Consider the following 15,954-nt stretch of genomic DNA (forward strand, 5'->3'; position numbering starts at 1 on the left):
TAAATAAATCTTTTAAACAATATCTCGTGTAGCCGTTAGAAGTTACATTACATTCATCATCCGTCAAATGCATAATAGAAGAATACTACTGCATGCAAATATAAACCTTAAGTGTAGTCATGTTTTAGTAAGCAAATAAAAAATATTTTATTTAAATCTTCCCTCTCTATATGTGTAAGTTGAAGTCTCCTGCGCGCTTGTCTTTGTATGTCCGGGCTAGCCTCAGGAACTACTGTATACATTCTGATACGTCCTTGGAATTCCCGGGAAAAATATCTTGCCAGTATCGATACCGATACCATGAAAAAAACACTCAGGATTCTCGAGTGCCAGAATGGGCGAACCATCTAGGTGCACTGGACGCATATTTAAGTTTGTAGGGAACCCTCAGTGCTGGAGTCCTTGTAGCACTTGGCCAAATTTTTATTTAAAATCTGAGACTGGCTGCTGAAGGATCACATTCATGTAGCCTCTCATTTTTTGCTTATTGGTCAAACGTTAGATGCGGTACCCCAGAAATCCTTCTCCCTTTCCAACATCTTCTAATGCTATAGTATTAGGTCGCTGAGGTGTCAAAATTCATGAGATACGTAATAATATCGTGTCGGACCCCCTGCTGAATGGCGTAGCGCAGCAGCTCGACTTGCCAAGGACTCAACACGTCGTTGAAAGTTTCGTGCAGAAATATTGAGCCATGCTGCCTCTATAGCCGTCTATAATTGTGGAAGTGTTGTCTATGCAAGATTTTGTGCACGAACTGACCTCTCGATAGTATCCCATGTCGGGCGATCTGCGTGGCCATATCATTCCCTCGAAATGTCCAGAATGCTCTTCAAATCAGTCACGAACGATTGTGGCATGATGAGATAGCGCACTGTCATCCATAAACATTCCATCGTTGATTCGGAACATGAAGTCCATAAATGGTTGCAAATGGTCGCCAAATAGCCGAATATAACCATTTCCAGTCAATGATCGGTTCAGCTGGACCAGAGGACCGACTCCATTCCATGTAAACACAGCCCACAACATTGTGGAGCCATAACCAGCTTGTACCTTGTTGACAACTTGGATGCATGGCTTCGTGGGGTCTACGATACCCTGGAACGCTACCATCAGCTCTTACCAACTGAAATCGGGACTCATCTGGCCAGGTCACGGTTTTCCAGTCGTCTATGGTGCAACCGATATGGTCACGAGCCCAGAAGAGGCTCTACAGGCGATTTCGTGGTGTTAGCAAAGGCACTCTTCCAGAATGAGATTCTCACTCTGCAGCGGAGTGTGCGCTGATATGGAACTTCCTGGCAGATTTAAACTGTGTACCGGACCGAGACTCGAACTCGGGACCTTTGCCTTTCGCGGGCAAGTGCTCTACCAACTGAGCTACCCAAGCACGACTCACGCCCCGTCCTCACAGCTTTACTTCTGCCAGTACCTCGTCTCCTACCTTCCAAACTTTACAGAAGCTCTCCTGTACAGGACTTCGAGTCTCGGTCGGGCACACAGTTTTAATCTGCTAGGAAGTTTCATATCAGCGCACACTCCGCTGCAGAGTGAAAATCTCATTCTGGAAATATCCCCCAGGCTGTGGCTAAGCCATGTCTCTGCAATATCCTTTCTTTCAGGAGTGCTAGTTCTGCAAGGTTCGCAGGAGAGCTTCTGTAAAGTTTGGAAGGTAGCGGACGAGGTACTGGCAGAAGTAAAGCTGTGAGGACGGGGCGTGAGTCGTGCTTGGGTAGCTCAAGTGGTAGAGCACTTGCCCGCGAAAGGCAAAGGTCCCGAGTTCGAGTCTCGGTCCGGCACACAGTTTTAATGTGCCAGGAAGTTTCAAAGGCACTCTTGTCGGTCGTCTGCAGCCATAGTCCATTAACACCAAATTTCGCCGCATTTCACGAATACGTTCTTCGTACCTCTCACATTAATTTTTGTGTTCATTTCAGGCAATGTTGCTTGCTGTTAGCTCTGACAACTCCACGCAAACGCCGCCACTCTCGGTCGTTGTCAGCGACTGCTTGTCCACGGTGAGAGGTAATGCCTGAAATTTGCTATTCTCGACACACTGTGGATCTCGGAATACTGAATTCCCTAACAATTTCCGTAACTGAATGTCCCATGCGTCTAGTTCTAACAACCATTCTGCGTTTAGTATGCTAATTTCCGTCGTGCGGCCATAATCACGTCGGAAACTTTTTCACTTGAATGACACGAGTACAGATGACGGCTCCTCCAATGCACTGCCGTTTTATACCTTCTGTACGCGAAAGTACCGACATCTGTATATGTGCATATCGCTATGTCAGTACTTTTGTCAGTGTACCATGCGCCCTAAAATTAAGAAACGAAAATGCACCTGAAACTGGACTCTGATTCGTGAACTCGGGTATCCTAATGCAAACATCTACCTACTTCCCTATCTGGGTCTCGTATCTGTACAATACTGAATAAAGATGCTTGTCCTATATGTGGCCACAGTGCTGCCAAGTGGCCTTTCTCTGAGGCCCATTTTCCACCTAAAATATGCACGGGGAGAAATTAGATTAGAGACACTTTTGTTCTGTTAATATGCAAGGAAATGCGCTGTGGGGATCAGGAGCGAGACTTTGGTTTCACGCTATACTCTTATATTGCACAACAGTATTGTACAGTAAAACTTCTGAATACCACACATCTATCGGGAAAATAAAAATGTTCGCTTTTAAACAGTACCTGCTATTCAGAAAGGATAAAAATACAGCATACAGTACAGTGTGTACAGTGTACTGTGAATAGAAACGTACAGTTCTATGTATATTGAATAAGTAAATTACGAGTGTGCTTTGGTAAGTCTGGTAAATTTCTACGAAAGAAGTGAATATTTTCGTGCGCCTTCACATTTGGTAAGCTTGATTATTCCAAGGATTGTATAAAGACTTTTACAATTTACAACAAACAGTTCATTGTTGACAGCCGTTTGAAATGTTCTACGTGTCAATTGTAGTTGAAAATGGAGAAAACCGAGTTTCGGGCTGTTATTAAACATTTTCATTTCCTCACAGTCAATACAGAATTGGATGACGTTCACGCGGCCCTCGTACCATCACTGAAGACCATTTACTCTTGGATTAATGAATTTAGACGTGTTCGGAAAAGTAGCGAAGACGAAGCGCGCTCCCACGTTGCAGTTGAGGTCACCGCAAAAGAAACAATTCACAAAATCCATGATGCAGTAATGCAAGACCACCGAATAAAAATTCGTGAGATTTCTGAGACTGTAGGCATCTCAACTGACCGAGTGCATAATATCCTGCACAGAGAATTGGCTGTGAAAAAATTGTGTGCGTGGATGGATGCCGTGATTGCTCACAGTCGATCAAAAGTGTACCCTGCACAACATTTCAACACAATGTCTGAGATCTCTGATAGTAATTCACACGACTTTTTGCGCTGCTCTGTGACTGTTGATGAAACCTCAATCCATGATTACACACCAAAGTCAAAACAGCAGCCAAAACAATGGACAAAGACAAGGAGCCAAGGAACATTTTTTCAGCTGATGACTGACGGCCCCTGTTTCTTTTTACTTTTTGATTCTGAAGGAATAGTTCTCATGGATTATTTGGAAAAAGACAGAACAGTAGGTGGATCCTATTATGCTTCATTGTTAGATCGTCTGAAACTTGCGTTGGCTGAAAAAAGACTAAGGTCGGCATGCAGAAAAATGCTCTTTCACTAGGACAATGCACCATCCCACACATCAGCGATAAAAATGGCGAAAGTGCATAATTTAGGCTTTGAAATGCTACCTGTTCACCAGACTTAGCCCCAAGCGATTCTTCCCTAACTTGAGGCCGGCCGGAGTGGCCGTGCGGTTCTGGGCGCTGCAGTCTGGAGCCGAGCCACCGCTACGGTCGCAGGTTCGAATCCCGCCTCGGGCATGGATATGTGTGATGCCCTTAGGTTGGTTAGGTTTAATTAGTTCTAAGTTCTAGGCGACTGATGACCTCAGAAGTTAAGTCGCATAGTGCTCAGAGCCATTTGAACCATTTTTTAAGACCTAACTTGAAACTCTGGTTTGCTGGGAAGGAATTTTCATCAAACGTGAAATCAATAGTGGCAGTCAGCGAGTATTTTGCAATATTTGAAAGAAACTGTTTTTCTACTGGGATGAAAAAGTTGGAGCATCGCTGAACCGAGTGTATGTCATACGTCGGGGAGTAAGGTGAGTTGATTTCGAAACAAACAATTTTTCTTCCTTTTTTACTAGACTTATCGAACCACCCTCGTAGTCAAGATTTATCTTTGTTTAAGTACAAATCCGCGAAGAACGGAGGTCATACGTAATTGTAAATCCGCACTGAAAATACTGGATTCATATTATAGGATAACAGTGCTGTGATTGTGCAATATATACATATAGTGAATGGATGATATATACACTAAAGGGCAGTAAGGATACCACTTTTCATAATGTTTTTGCAGAGGGTAACTATCGTAATTATAGAGGTTGTCGTAAGTGTAGCTCGCCAGTTCTATATCGTACGGTAATGACATGTGTGAGGAACGCAAATTAGCAGCGTCTATGGTATGTTTAATGCACTGTGCATCGCCAATGTTAAAGTGGGATTGCTGCGTGACTTTCGTACAGCACTGTTTATATTTTACCCAAAGTCTGAAATTTGAACGTTATCTGGTGACCTCAACAACTAACACTTTATTATGGCAGGCCAACTAACTTTTAATTAATGGTGCACTACAGAGAGACACGGATACGTGACACTACTTTTAAACATAGTCACCATAACTACGTAAACAACGATCGGAACCGGTGCCGGTCACGGAATCATTCCAGAACCGCTGTTAGACCGTCCGCATCGTTAGAAAGTCCCTCGAGGTGTCCTTTCAGCTATATAAAAGATGGAAATCGTACGGTGCATGACCTGGACTTTTCGATCAGTGTAAGAAATAGCGCCGTTGGACTTCTTTACTCTCAATTGGAAAGAGCTCCAATACTTAACTGCTCGTGTTTCTGTCACCAGACAAGCGTCATATGGAAGACGTAGGTTTGCTGTTCTAGCGTTCCTCCTCAAGTTTTAAATATATTGTGGTTAGATCAAGGTATCACGGAACAATGATTCTGGTTGTTCGACGATGCATTTAGTTTTATTTTGCTAATGCACCTAATGGTTAAAGGTGTAAGTACAAAGTTTCTTCCTTTGTGGTATAGGTATGAGTAATAACATGAGTCAACAGCCGTTTTGTACATGGAGTCTGATGTAGGAATTAATTTGTATTTTGGTACGTATAAGTATGTAGAATCCGAATCAACCTTTCAAAATATTCTAGCACTGCACCATAAACAAGAAAATTGATGGAAGGTGGAACCTTTCATTCCAAACTCACAAATATCGCCTTAGCTGCTGGTCCTCTTTCAGAACAAATGTGAACAGCTGTTTGGGCAACAGGATAGATAATAACTATGTTTCTGTTACAAATGACCTGTCCGAGAGCTGCAAGAACATGAGGTGCATAATCCCGCTTAAAATTCACATGTTACATTCCTACCTCACTTTCTTTCCGGAAAATTTGGGAACCGTAATCGATCAATAGTGTGAACACTTTCACCTAGACGACTGTACGATAGAACGCAGTTACCGAGCTCACTTTGACACTTCGATGATGGGTGACTACTGCTGGGGTCTTGTTAAGGAGAATGATCAATAGTATCGCTGTCACATTTTTCGAATAACAGAGAAGTTAAAACTTGTAAGAATGTTGTCAACTAATTTATACCTTCTATTGGCATCATATTCAGTATTAATGGACTCTAAAGGTCAACATACGTATTCCTTGTTTGTTTTAATTCTGTCAATGTTACTGTTTTTGATTCTGCTGTGTACCTAGGAAGTGTGACGTTACTGAGAAAAGTTGATTTTATCGGTGAATTCAGCACCACAGACATTACACAATTACATTTACAAACCATTTACAAACCAGATGCAGAAAAAAAGTATTAATTTGTTGATTAGTGTGACAGGTCACCAATAGAAGAAAAATAAATCCTGCAAGAGTAATGATAGCTAATATTACTATGAATTAGCAGTGACCTCAACATAGTGCCTTGAGTTACGGTATGATTTAACCCGTAAGCACACGTATAGGGTAAAATATACCCTGCCGTAGTTTTGTTGTTAGATAAATTGCACAACTATGACCTTCCACATAATTTTCAACCAAGTGTCCCTCCTTGTAACAATGTGTAAGTTCCCAAGTTTCTCGCATTACCTTGTTCAGTAAAGGTGTGTTTTGTATTGCCTGGGTAGGAAATACCACGCGCATGTGATAACGTGCCCACTGAACTTTAGGAATAAACTGCAGATTCGAACAGGATAAAGACATGGCATTCTCTGTAGAACATTGTGCAAACAATATGAGATAAATAATGAGTCTGAGAGCGACGATGACCACATTTCAGAGAATTATCTTAATACACATACTGAGTAAGAGGCTGCAATATCTCAAGCAACATATAAGGGAAATGATGGCACTCTGTGGGAAAAATCTGCACCACCAAGAAACACGTGCCGTCACTTATCAAATCTGCTGTGAGGTGTGTTACTGAAGTCGGAGAGGGAAAACAAAAGAAAACTAGATTGTCTTCTGGGGGATATCAGATCTCACCCTGGAAAAAGGACCAGAAAACCAAAACTTCCTGCAAGACTTGCTGCACGTTAATATGTAAGGTACATTAATTTTCATTTTGTGAAGAATATATCAGCAATGATTCTGATTATATAAAAGACACTCTCCAGAATACACTGTCTTGTGAGATTTATTCTTTGTCATAATGAGAAGAGAGTGTTTACGTCTTAAAGATTATTAACTACAGCTTTAAAATACTCTAAAGTTGTGTTTATACACGAACAATCCTATTACCTAAGTAGTTTCGTGAAAATATGTGTTTTTAATACGGGTAAGAAATATTCCACGTGATAGTAACGTAATAAAAATTAGCGCTTTTGCACACAGTCATTCGGGATTACTCTACCACTTTTTCCATTTTTTGAAATTACAATAAAACAATAAGTTACACATCACAACAGATATTGTATCATTTAAAGCTATAGTTACTGAGTGTTTGGGAAAGTGAAAATGTATACTAACAATGTCCTATTAGAGTAACATTTCTGTTTTAATACTGGTAAAAAGTCAAACCATCATTTAGGGTAACTTTAGACCCGTCTTAAAAACGTATTTTTCCTATATCTAATGCTCCAGGTAAATTTAGATCGTGCCAGAAGGAAATGAGATGTTAACAAGAAGCAAAAACGAACAGAGTTAATTCAGTAGTGCAGGTCTACTTTGAAATATCAAGATATATTTGCGTACACTTGGCATTTTTCAACTTAAATCAGTCTCCAGAAGCTCTCTTCACAACCAACGCAATTAAGACATAATACCAAGCTTAAGGGCTTGTGAGAAGGTGGAAAGACAACTGAAATACCGAATAGAAACCACAAGGTAATAAAACTATTACTTTTAGCACAAAATAACGCACGTAGGTGGAGCAGTAGTGATTTGAAGCAAAACTAGTAACTGACACGAAGACACATTGATTGGTAAAAATTGATTGAATGTAGGGGTTAAACGCCTTCTTGGTAATAGAAATGTTATTTTATCCCGTATATACTGCAGTGGTGAAGAGTCCTTACCTTAATTTTTTCGACCCTCCTGGCCATTCCCACGACGGTGAGTCCATGCTTCAGCAGCGCCTGCACTATGGCTGCACCGATGCCCGCACTGGCGCCAGTAACCAGTGCGACGCGTCCCTTGTATTTCTCGATGCTCATCGCTGTGACAGCTGGCTTACTGGCACTTCTGCGAGGCTAGCTGGACTTCGCCGAGACTGCGAAAAGTCGTGCCAGTACCAGCGGTTTATTCTTATAGATCTGACCTTGCGAGTGTATTACGTCACGCGTCAAGGCCACTGGTCAGTTTATCTCGGGAACAACGCGTAGCCGGCTCAAATTCAGGCACTCGCGTATACGCATGAACAGGTTTAGCGCGGTAGATATTCCTGTGTCAGGCGAAGTTTCACAATAGTTTCAGTCAGGATCTTAAACTTATTATTTCACATATTATCGGCTTTTTGGATTGCAAGGGATGGTATAAAGCTGTTTGATAAGTAACAGAATCAGTTTACCGCGGTTATAGCTATTGATCTCTGTACACTTCACTTTATTTACAGTTGGTTATTAATAACATTTTCCGTTCTGATGATTCTGTCACTAATAATAATAAATCTGTAAAACCGTCGTATCTGTCTGTCTTTGAACACACTAACCTCCAAAAGTACTGGACGAATTTTAATGGAGTTATTGCAGGTAACGTGAGACCTGTTTGGGCGTCTTATTGGCTCTACTTAATTAAAATCGGATCAGGAGAAAAAAAATACCCTGATTGAAATTTTTACTAAAGGTTTCTCTGTTGTCTGTCAGTCTGAACACGCTAATTTCCAAAACTACTTGACGGATTTTTACGGGGTTTTCACTGAACTTCAGCGTGGCTAGGGGCACCGGATAGGCTATATTCATTAAAATCGGGTCACGAAAAAAAAAGATAGTCACACATATTATAAACATGTATGTAGATATGAATGTGTGTATGTATGTACGTATGTTCCACATCTCCTCCGAAACCACTGAACCGATTTCAACCAAACTTGGCACGCATTTCACTTACTGTCTAGAAATAATCGCTGTGAGGTTAAGAACCACCTACCTATCACAGGGTTAAGATAGGGTTTAAAAAAAAAAAAAAAAAAAAAAAAAGAACACCAGTGTAAGCTACCTCGCGAGAATACCCAGATTTTATTCACCTAGTATTCGAGAATGAGAACACATGCAAGAAACTTCATTTTTATCGCTGACACCATCCACATAATCATGAAAGGATAAAAGTACACCTTGTCTTACATTTTCGCTGTTCGTTTCCGCATCAGGCATGACGTTTTAATGTAGTACTTCTTTACTTCTAATTAGGCAACGGCCTTGCCGCAGTGGCTACACCGGTTCCCGTGAGATCACCGAAGTTAAGCGCTGTCGGGCGTGGTCGGCACTTGGATGGGTGACCACCCAGGCCGCCATGCGCTGTTGCCATTTTTCGGGGTGCACTCAGCCTCGTGATTCCAATTGAGGAGCTAATCAGCCGAATAGTAGCGGATTCGGTCAAGAATACCATCATAACGACCGGGAGAGCGGTGCGCTGACCCCATGCCACTCCTATCCGCATCCTCCTCTGAGGATGACACGGCGGTCGGATGGTCCCGGTAGGCCACTCGTGGCCTGAAGACGGAGTGTGCTTTACTTCTAATTACGAGGCTTGTTTTTTAAGTAAGTACCGTTTTGAAATTAAAAAAAGACGTGCTAAGGTATCTCAATAATTTTGTTTTTACATGAAAGCCTGTACCTTAATCTACGCACTGACGCCATTACAGTCTGATTCTTCCTTGTTTACGTTGTGTACTGAGTGTGTAAGACGCCTCCGATGATCGTGAGCCCCGCCGACTGTGAAGTAAGGGCTGTTATAAGATTTCTTAATGCTAAAGGCCTAAAAGCGATAGATATTCATCGTGAGGTCTGTGCAGTTTACGGAGAAAAAATTATGAATGATGGAATGGTAAGAAAGTGGGTGAGAGCATTTAAAGATGGCCGCACAAATATGCATGATGAACAACGGAGTGGGCGTCCTTCGGTCGCTAATGAAAGTTTGGTGCAGGACATGCAAAATAAGGTGAGAGAAAACAGACGCCTTATGATTTCCTCCTTGCGGGATGACTTTCCTAATGTTTCTCGTAGTGTTTTGTATGGCATTGTGACCGAGAACTTGAATTACCGAAAATAGTGCGCACGTTGGGTACCGAAAATGTTGACGGATGTGCACAAAACCAAACGGTTAGACAGTGCGTAGATTTCTTAAGCCAAACTGTTACGGGCAACAAAACATTGGTGGCCTACGTCACACCAGAATCAAAGCAACAGTCCATGGAAGTTGAGCGAGGGCATCGTTTTGCTGCAAGACAATGCCCGTCCGCATGTGGCGAATCAGACCAAAGATCTCATCACATCTTCTCGATGGGAAAACTCAAGATCATCCTCCGCATAGCCCCGATCTTGCACCCAGTGACTACCATCTGTTCCTGCACTTGAAGAAACACCTTGGCGGTCAGCGTCTTGAAGACGATGACGAAGTCATAACAGTGGTGATGCAGTGGTTAACAAGTCAGGCGGCAGACTTCTATGAGGAGGGTATTCAAAAACTGGTACAACGTTATCACAAGTGCATCAATATTGACGAAAATTATGTAGAAAAGTAGATTAAGGTACAGGCTTTCATGTAAAAAAAAATTATTGAGATATCTTAGCACGTCTTTTTTTTAATTTCAAAACGGTAATTACTTAAAAAACACGCCTCGTATAAACGCGGCACATTTTGCAGACATTGTTCACGTATTCCAGCAAATGTACCTACATTATTTATCATTCTACGACACATAGTGCAGGATACATGACGTTGTAAACACTGAGATGCTTGGAAAACTGGAGCATCATGCATGACGTTCAAATTTATCATTAATAACTCGCTGAACCGATTTAGATGAAATCTGGTACGGAGATAGCTTCGACCCTGAGGAAGAACATAGACTACTTTAGAAACTGTGTATTGCAAGATACTTACTGATTTCAAGAATGTTACACCAATTAGGGACAAGTATATACTCTTTGATAAAGCTTAGACTTTTGAAGTTTATCATAACTGTGAAAATGCTAATTAATTCGCGCTACATGATATGATTCTAAGTAATGAATACAATGCTTGTACTATCTTCCATGCGATTAAATCACACTTCCACTCAATTTGTTTCACAATGTAGCCTACACGTTATATAATGCTTAGATACTAAGAACACTATCCAGTATTTGAGAATGAGAGCACCTAGTGGTTTGCAACAAACTCTACACACAGTTTCATGTGTTTATAAAAAATTTTCTTTCTTACAACACCCACAAAATGACGAAAGGAAAAAAATTATGACTTTCCACTGCGCTGTTCATGCATTAAAATTGCCTTACGTTTATATCCTTTCGTGGCTCATGGGATACATATGCCTCACTAAAGTAATATGCAGAGAGATACTTTCGGAACTTGGAGAAAGATACTACGGACCAACGGGTGGATATGTAGAAGGCTGTGAGCGATCGAATGGGGCGGCGTGTGTTTATAGTGTGTCTGTTTCATGAGAATCAGATCAAATCAGCATGTTCTCCATTCCAAGGCTATCAACTAACTAGTTGTGTTTTCTTATACATCACATACATTGTTTTTAAACATTACAACACATCTCAATAATTCTGCTGGTTTGTGCGTAATCTGTATTTTTTGGAACACATATGCCCCACAAACTTCATAGAATGTAGAAAAAATTGGTGTGTGCTATGTGAAAGGCATCTTCAAATATTATGTTGAAAACTTGTGTGCTATATTTCATGTTCTTCATTGCCAGCAGAGTAAATGCATTTTGGTATTGATTTGTTATGTTTCTTCCATAATTACCATCCTGGTTACATTATTATAAAATCAAATATTTAGCACTGAAAATTCTAGTTTCACATGAAAACATAGCCCTAGTTAGGCTCATGGGACACATTATAAGGTGGTCAGATCATTTAGATTTTCGTGTGTTATCGATGTGCACACCAGAGAGAGAAAGAGTTACGTTACTATTAAACAATCTTTGGTCTTGTCACGACACAATCTTTGACGCCGAGCAGTCCGTTACTCTCTTAGTAGAAGTGTGGTAGGTGATGGACGTATTCTGTAGTGCTGTGTTGACTTGTGATGGTATCTGTTAGATGAAGAAAGACTGATTGTAAAGGACAACAAGGATGACTAAGATGAATACATTAAAAAGCGAAGAGAATATATATTTTTTAATAATGTTATTATATTTGATGAGATTTTTTTTGAAGTAAGACTGCAGCGCTGCGCAGCTAGGAATGATTATTGTCAAGCAGTTAACTTACTCAGAACTGAGAGAAAGACCACCCACTTGCCTGGTCATGCGCTAACATATTAACTGATTCAGCTGTTTGCTTTTTATAGTAATTCTCTGTTAACATTGAACCCTTTTTAAATCATTGTTCGCATTGCTAAGCATAGAATTTTTCAATGTTATGTGTGAAGATTACACTAAGCTTTACACTGTCTTTTTGAATATATACTTCATTCTAAAATGTCTTGGAATATCATTTCATAGGAATAGTTATTCTCCCCATCCCATTGCTTAAAGGACTATCATTACGCATTATGACATTTCATTGTTTGAATATAGTTTGGAAATTTTATTTAGAAATAGAAATCTAGCTTAGCCTCTGCCTGTTTGCTGTTTGCTGTCGTGCTTTCGAGAAATCTGCAACAATGTTGTCAATAAGTGAAGTAAGTGGAAATTGTGATTAGGGCCAGATAATTGTTTTACATCAGAAAGCGCATGTAATATAAAGACAGGCTGCATTCAGTTACAGTTCAATTCAAATTATATTCTGTTTAGTCAAAGGTTAGCAAACGAATGTAATTTGGATAATACTTCGTGGGGACACAGTTTTGGTAGTACATATCTTTATACAGAGCGGGAGGTTAGGTTAGGCTAAATGTCTTACAGAAATACAGAGTGGGGAGGTTATGTATGTCGACCTCTCTGCCACGATAGTTCTTTGGATCTTATGGTGATGCGCAGTCAGTGTCGGATTTCTCGAAAGCAAAAACTGCCGCTGCGCTAATTTTACTAATATGGTACTCCTTTTTGAGCAATTCATTTAAAACTTTGTGTTCAATTTGTGAAATTTTGTATCGTGTGACGATCATCGATTAGTTGGCATAATAATGCAGGTTTTGTATGACTTTCTATCATTGTTGAGGATTTGCGTGCACGATACTACAATTTTGATGTTTGCTCATTGCAGCAGTTTTGTTTCTCCAAGAAATAGTATATCATCGTGTTTGGTACAACATAAAACAATATGGGAGGTCGTTGTAGCACAAGGCAACAGAGGGTGTTACAAAATAACGTTTTGGTACAGGCTGAGATAAACCACCATGAGTAATTAGCAAGTACCAGTAGTTTACATGAGACTGCAGGACATTGCGCGGATCCACAGTTACTAACCATATTAGCGAACAATATTGAAACAGATAAAATGATGGGTAAATTTTGAAGTTGATTCGGTCGGCGATAAGTTGCTACAGTCAAGAGAAGGCGTACTAAAGTCGCCACAGTCGTGCGAAACAACACAGGCCCGCATCTAGTGGGGTGGGGGCAAACCGTCGTATCTGCTTTGTTTCAAAAAGCGTCTAGTGTCCAGTGTTACGTTGATCTATCGATTATTCATATAATTTTTAAACACATCTCAGGTGGTTTTTGAACATTTTGAAGACATTCTAAGCCGATTTCTAAACGAATTGTATGTTGATTTTTGAATGAGTGCATAGTGTACGTGATGCCTCTGCCAGGTTAATCCCCGTCGCATCTAGGAATAAAAAGCTTTCCTGGAGACAAAAGGGGACGGGGCTTTACGAGCTGAGGCTAATAAACCAGAACGGGTGAATGCCAATCGCTGTTTGTTTATGTTGTTAATTGGGTGTGCGAATGATCAGCATTGTTACAATTATTAGCGGATTTCAAAGATTCAGACTACCAGAGTGGAAATAGACGGCTAACAGGAATAACAGGAAAGATAGATTACATATTAGCTTCTCGACGTATCCAAGAAAATTGAAATTGTGATAGAAAATTTCGCCAGAACCCTGTACTACTAAGGGCCAGATGTACAGCCCCAGTTAGGAGGGGCTTCAGTTCTATTCTCGGAATAGCGCGGAAAACGTATTGTACGAACACGTAATAGCACCTAGTCGGAGAATAAACCCAGGATAACTGAACCGGTGATTCTGGAAGGTTTATGGAAGATAACCAGAGAATAAGCTTTGACAACGGCAGGAATAGTTACAGAATTAGTGATGACAAGATTGTTTGTTAGAACGAGGAAAGAGAAGAAATAGAGACATCACACAAATTATATGGAAGACTATGTCGATTCCAAATTTATATAGAAATTTCGTACTACTACTTTTCGATCTCATGCTCGAGAAACTGGAGCGTATTAATGGAACGTGAAAATTTGGATTCCGTAGAAATATGGGAACACGTGAGACAATACTGACCCTACGACTTACCTTAGAAGCTAGATTAAGAAAAGGCAAACCTACGTTTCTAGCATTTGTAGACTTGGAGTCAGGAGAGCAGACCAATACCATACGACAAAGGGAGATTCTGGGTTCGAGTTCGAGTCTCGGTTCCGTACACACAGTGCTATTCTGCCACGAAGTTTCCACATTGCACAGCTGTAACGTAATGAACACTCCCTATGAATTTAAAGAAATAATATTAAATTCCATTCGATCCTTTTCATATCCACATACGATTTGCGTTAATAATACAACTATAATTTTCATAGCAATAGGGTCTGCAGCACCGATGATTTTTTTGAAAGATTTCATGATGTTTTCAGCTGCCATTCTCTTTATTTCATGTACGATTGTAGAATTGCGGCCTTAGGCCAATTTCAAGTATCTAACAGGGAAGTATATCCGTAGATATACTAGACGCTTCTTACTTACTTTATACACGGTTTTTAGTAGTAAATTATGCCATTTATGCCGTTGCTCCTATGACTCAATGTTATGTTCATAAAATAAACCCGAGATGTTTGCGCTATTTTAGCAGCACGTTATTTCGAGCAGTTGTTGCAAATCTCTTATATATAAGGCCCATGTTTTAACGTACTTAACACTAGGAAGATTATAATTGTTTTACAGAACTTTGTAAATTAAACTACATGTACTTTAGAGTACTACGATAGATTTCATATATAAGATCATTGTACCAACTATTCAAAAATGACGTGTTTCCACGATAAAAGATGAAATATTTACAATTTATTTTAAAGAAATTACATACAGCCATTTTCACCAATGATGAACCGTAATTAAATGTAATCGAGAAGAAAAGCATAAGCAGGTTAATTAAGAAATTTCTGTAAAGTAATTATAACCTTCCTAGTGTTAAGTACGTTAAAACATGAGCCTTATATATAAGAGCTTTTCAACAATTGCTAGAAAGTGACGTGCTCATAAAATAGCGCAAACATCTCGGATTTATTTATGAGCATATCGTGGAGTCATAGGAGCAAAGACAAAGGTGGCATAATTTACTACTAAAAATCGTTTATAAAGTAAGTGATAATTCGCCTTGTATATGTACATATATGACTTGTTCCTACATCACAGTCACAAGTGTCACTAATGGATCCAATGTATAATGCTTCCGTTTTAGATACTTTAAAATGGCCTAAGGCCGAAATTCTACAATCATAAGTGAAATAAAGTGAATGGCGGCTGAAGGCATCATGAAATCTTTCAAAAAATACAACTATACTTTAAAAATCTCAGTTCAATATCTTCAATACTTTTCGAGATTTGAACTGTAACCTGAAAGTCCACATAAACTTTTCTACTGGTACGAAACTGAACAACGGAATGTAATATATTCATCTAAAGTATCAGTTGACATCATAACTAAAAACGTTCAGTTCAAAGAAGTTGTCTTTCTAGACTTTCCTTAGCTTTCAATACCATAGGTGAGGACGTATTAGTGATTACTTAAAAATTATTATTTACATATGTTTTGTTGCGTGAGTGTTGCGGAGAGACAGAGAGAGTGAATGGAGGAATAAGTAAAGTATGGATGTTTTATTTTATTAAGAACTATGGAAACTTATGCGTGGGAAAATTCTTGTGCAATCATGAATCATACGACGAATGTACAAGAGTGCATGCTTTTGTAAAAACACAGCCAGAGGAAAAGTT

General features: G+C 39.9%; 1 protein-coding gene and 1 pseudogene across 2 annotated transcripts in view; one reads left to right on the forward strand and one right to left on the reverse strand.

Moving 5' to 3' along the window:
• Positions 1-15,954, reverse strand: part of LOC126237454 (dehydrogenase/reductase SDR family member 11-like) — a 421,354-nt gene that overhangs the window by 126,249 nt on the left and 279,151 nt on the right. Inside the window, exon 1 of one of the 2 annotated variants that reach the window (XM_049947587.1) lies at positions 7,689-7,891. The exons of the other annotated variant lie outside the window; for it this stretch is intronic. Coding sequence (XP_049803544.1) covers positions 7,689-7,826 — 138 coding nt within the window. The 5' untranslated portion in view covers positions 7,827-7,891. Of the gene's footprint in view, positions 1-7,688; positions 7,892-15,954 lie in introns of those variants that run through there. 2 annotated transcript variants of the gene reach the window in all.
• LOC126238517 (5S ribosomal RNA) lies at positions 9,017-9,134 on the forward strand (annotated as a pseudogene).

This window comes from Schistocerca nitens, chromosome 2 (assembly GCF_023898315.1).
Source record: "Schistocerca nitens isolate TAMUIC-IGC-003100 chromosome 2, iqSchNite1.1, whole genome shotgun sequence".
NCBI lineage: Eukaryota > Metazoa > Arthropoda > Insecta > Orthoptera > Acrididae > Schistocerca > Schistocerca nitens.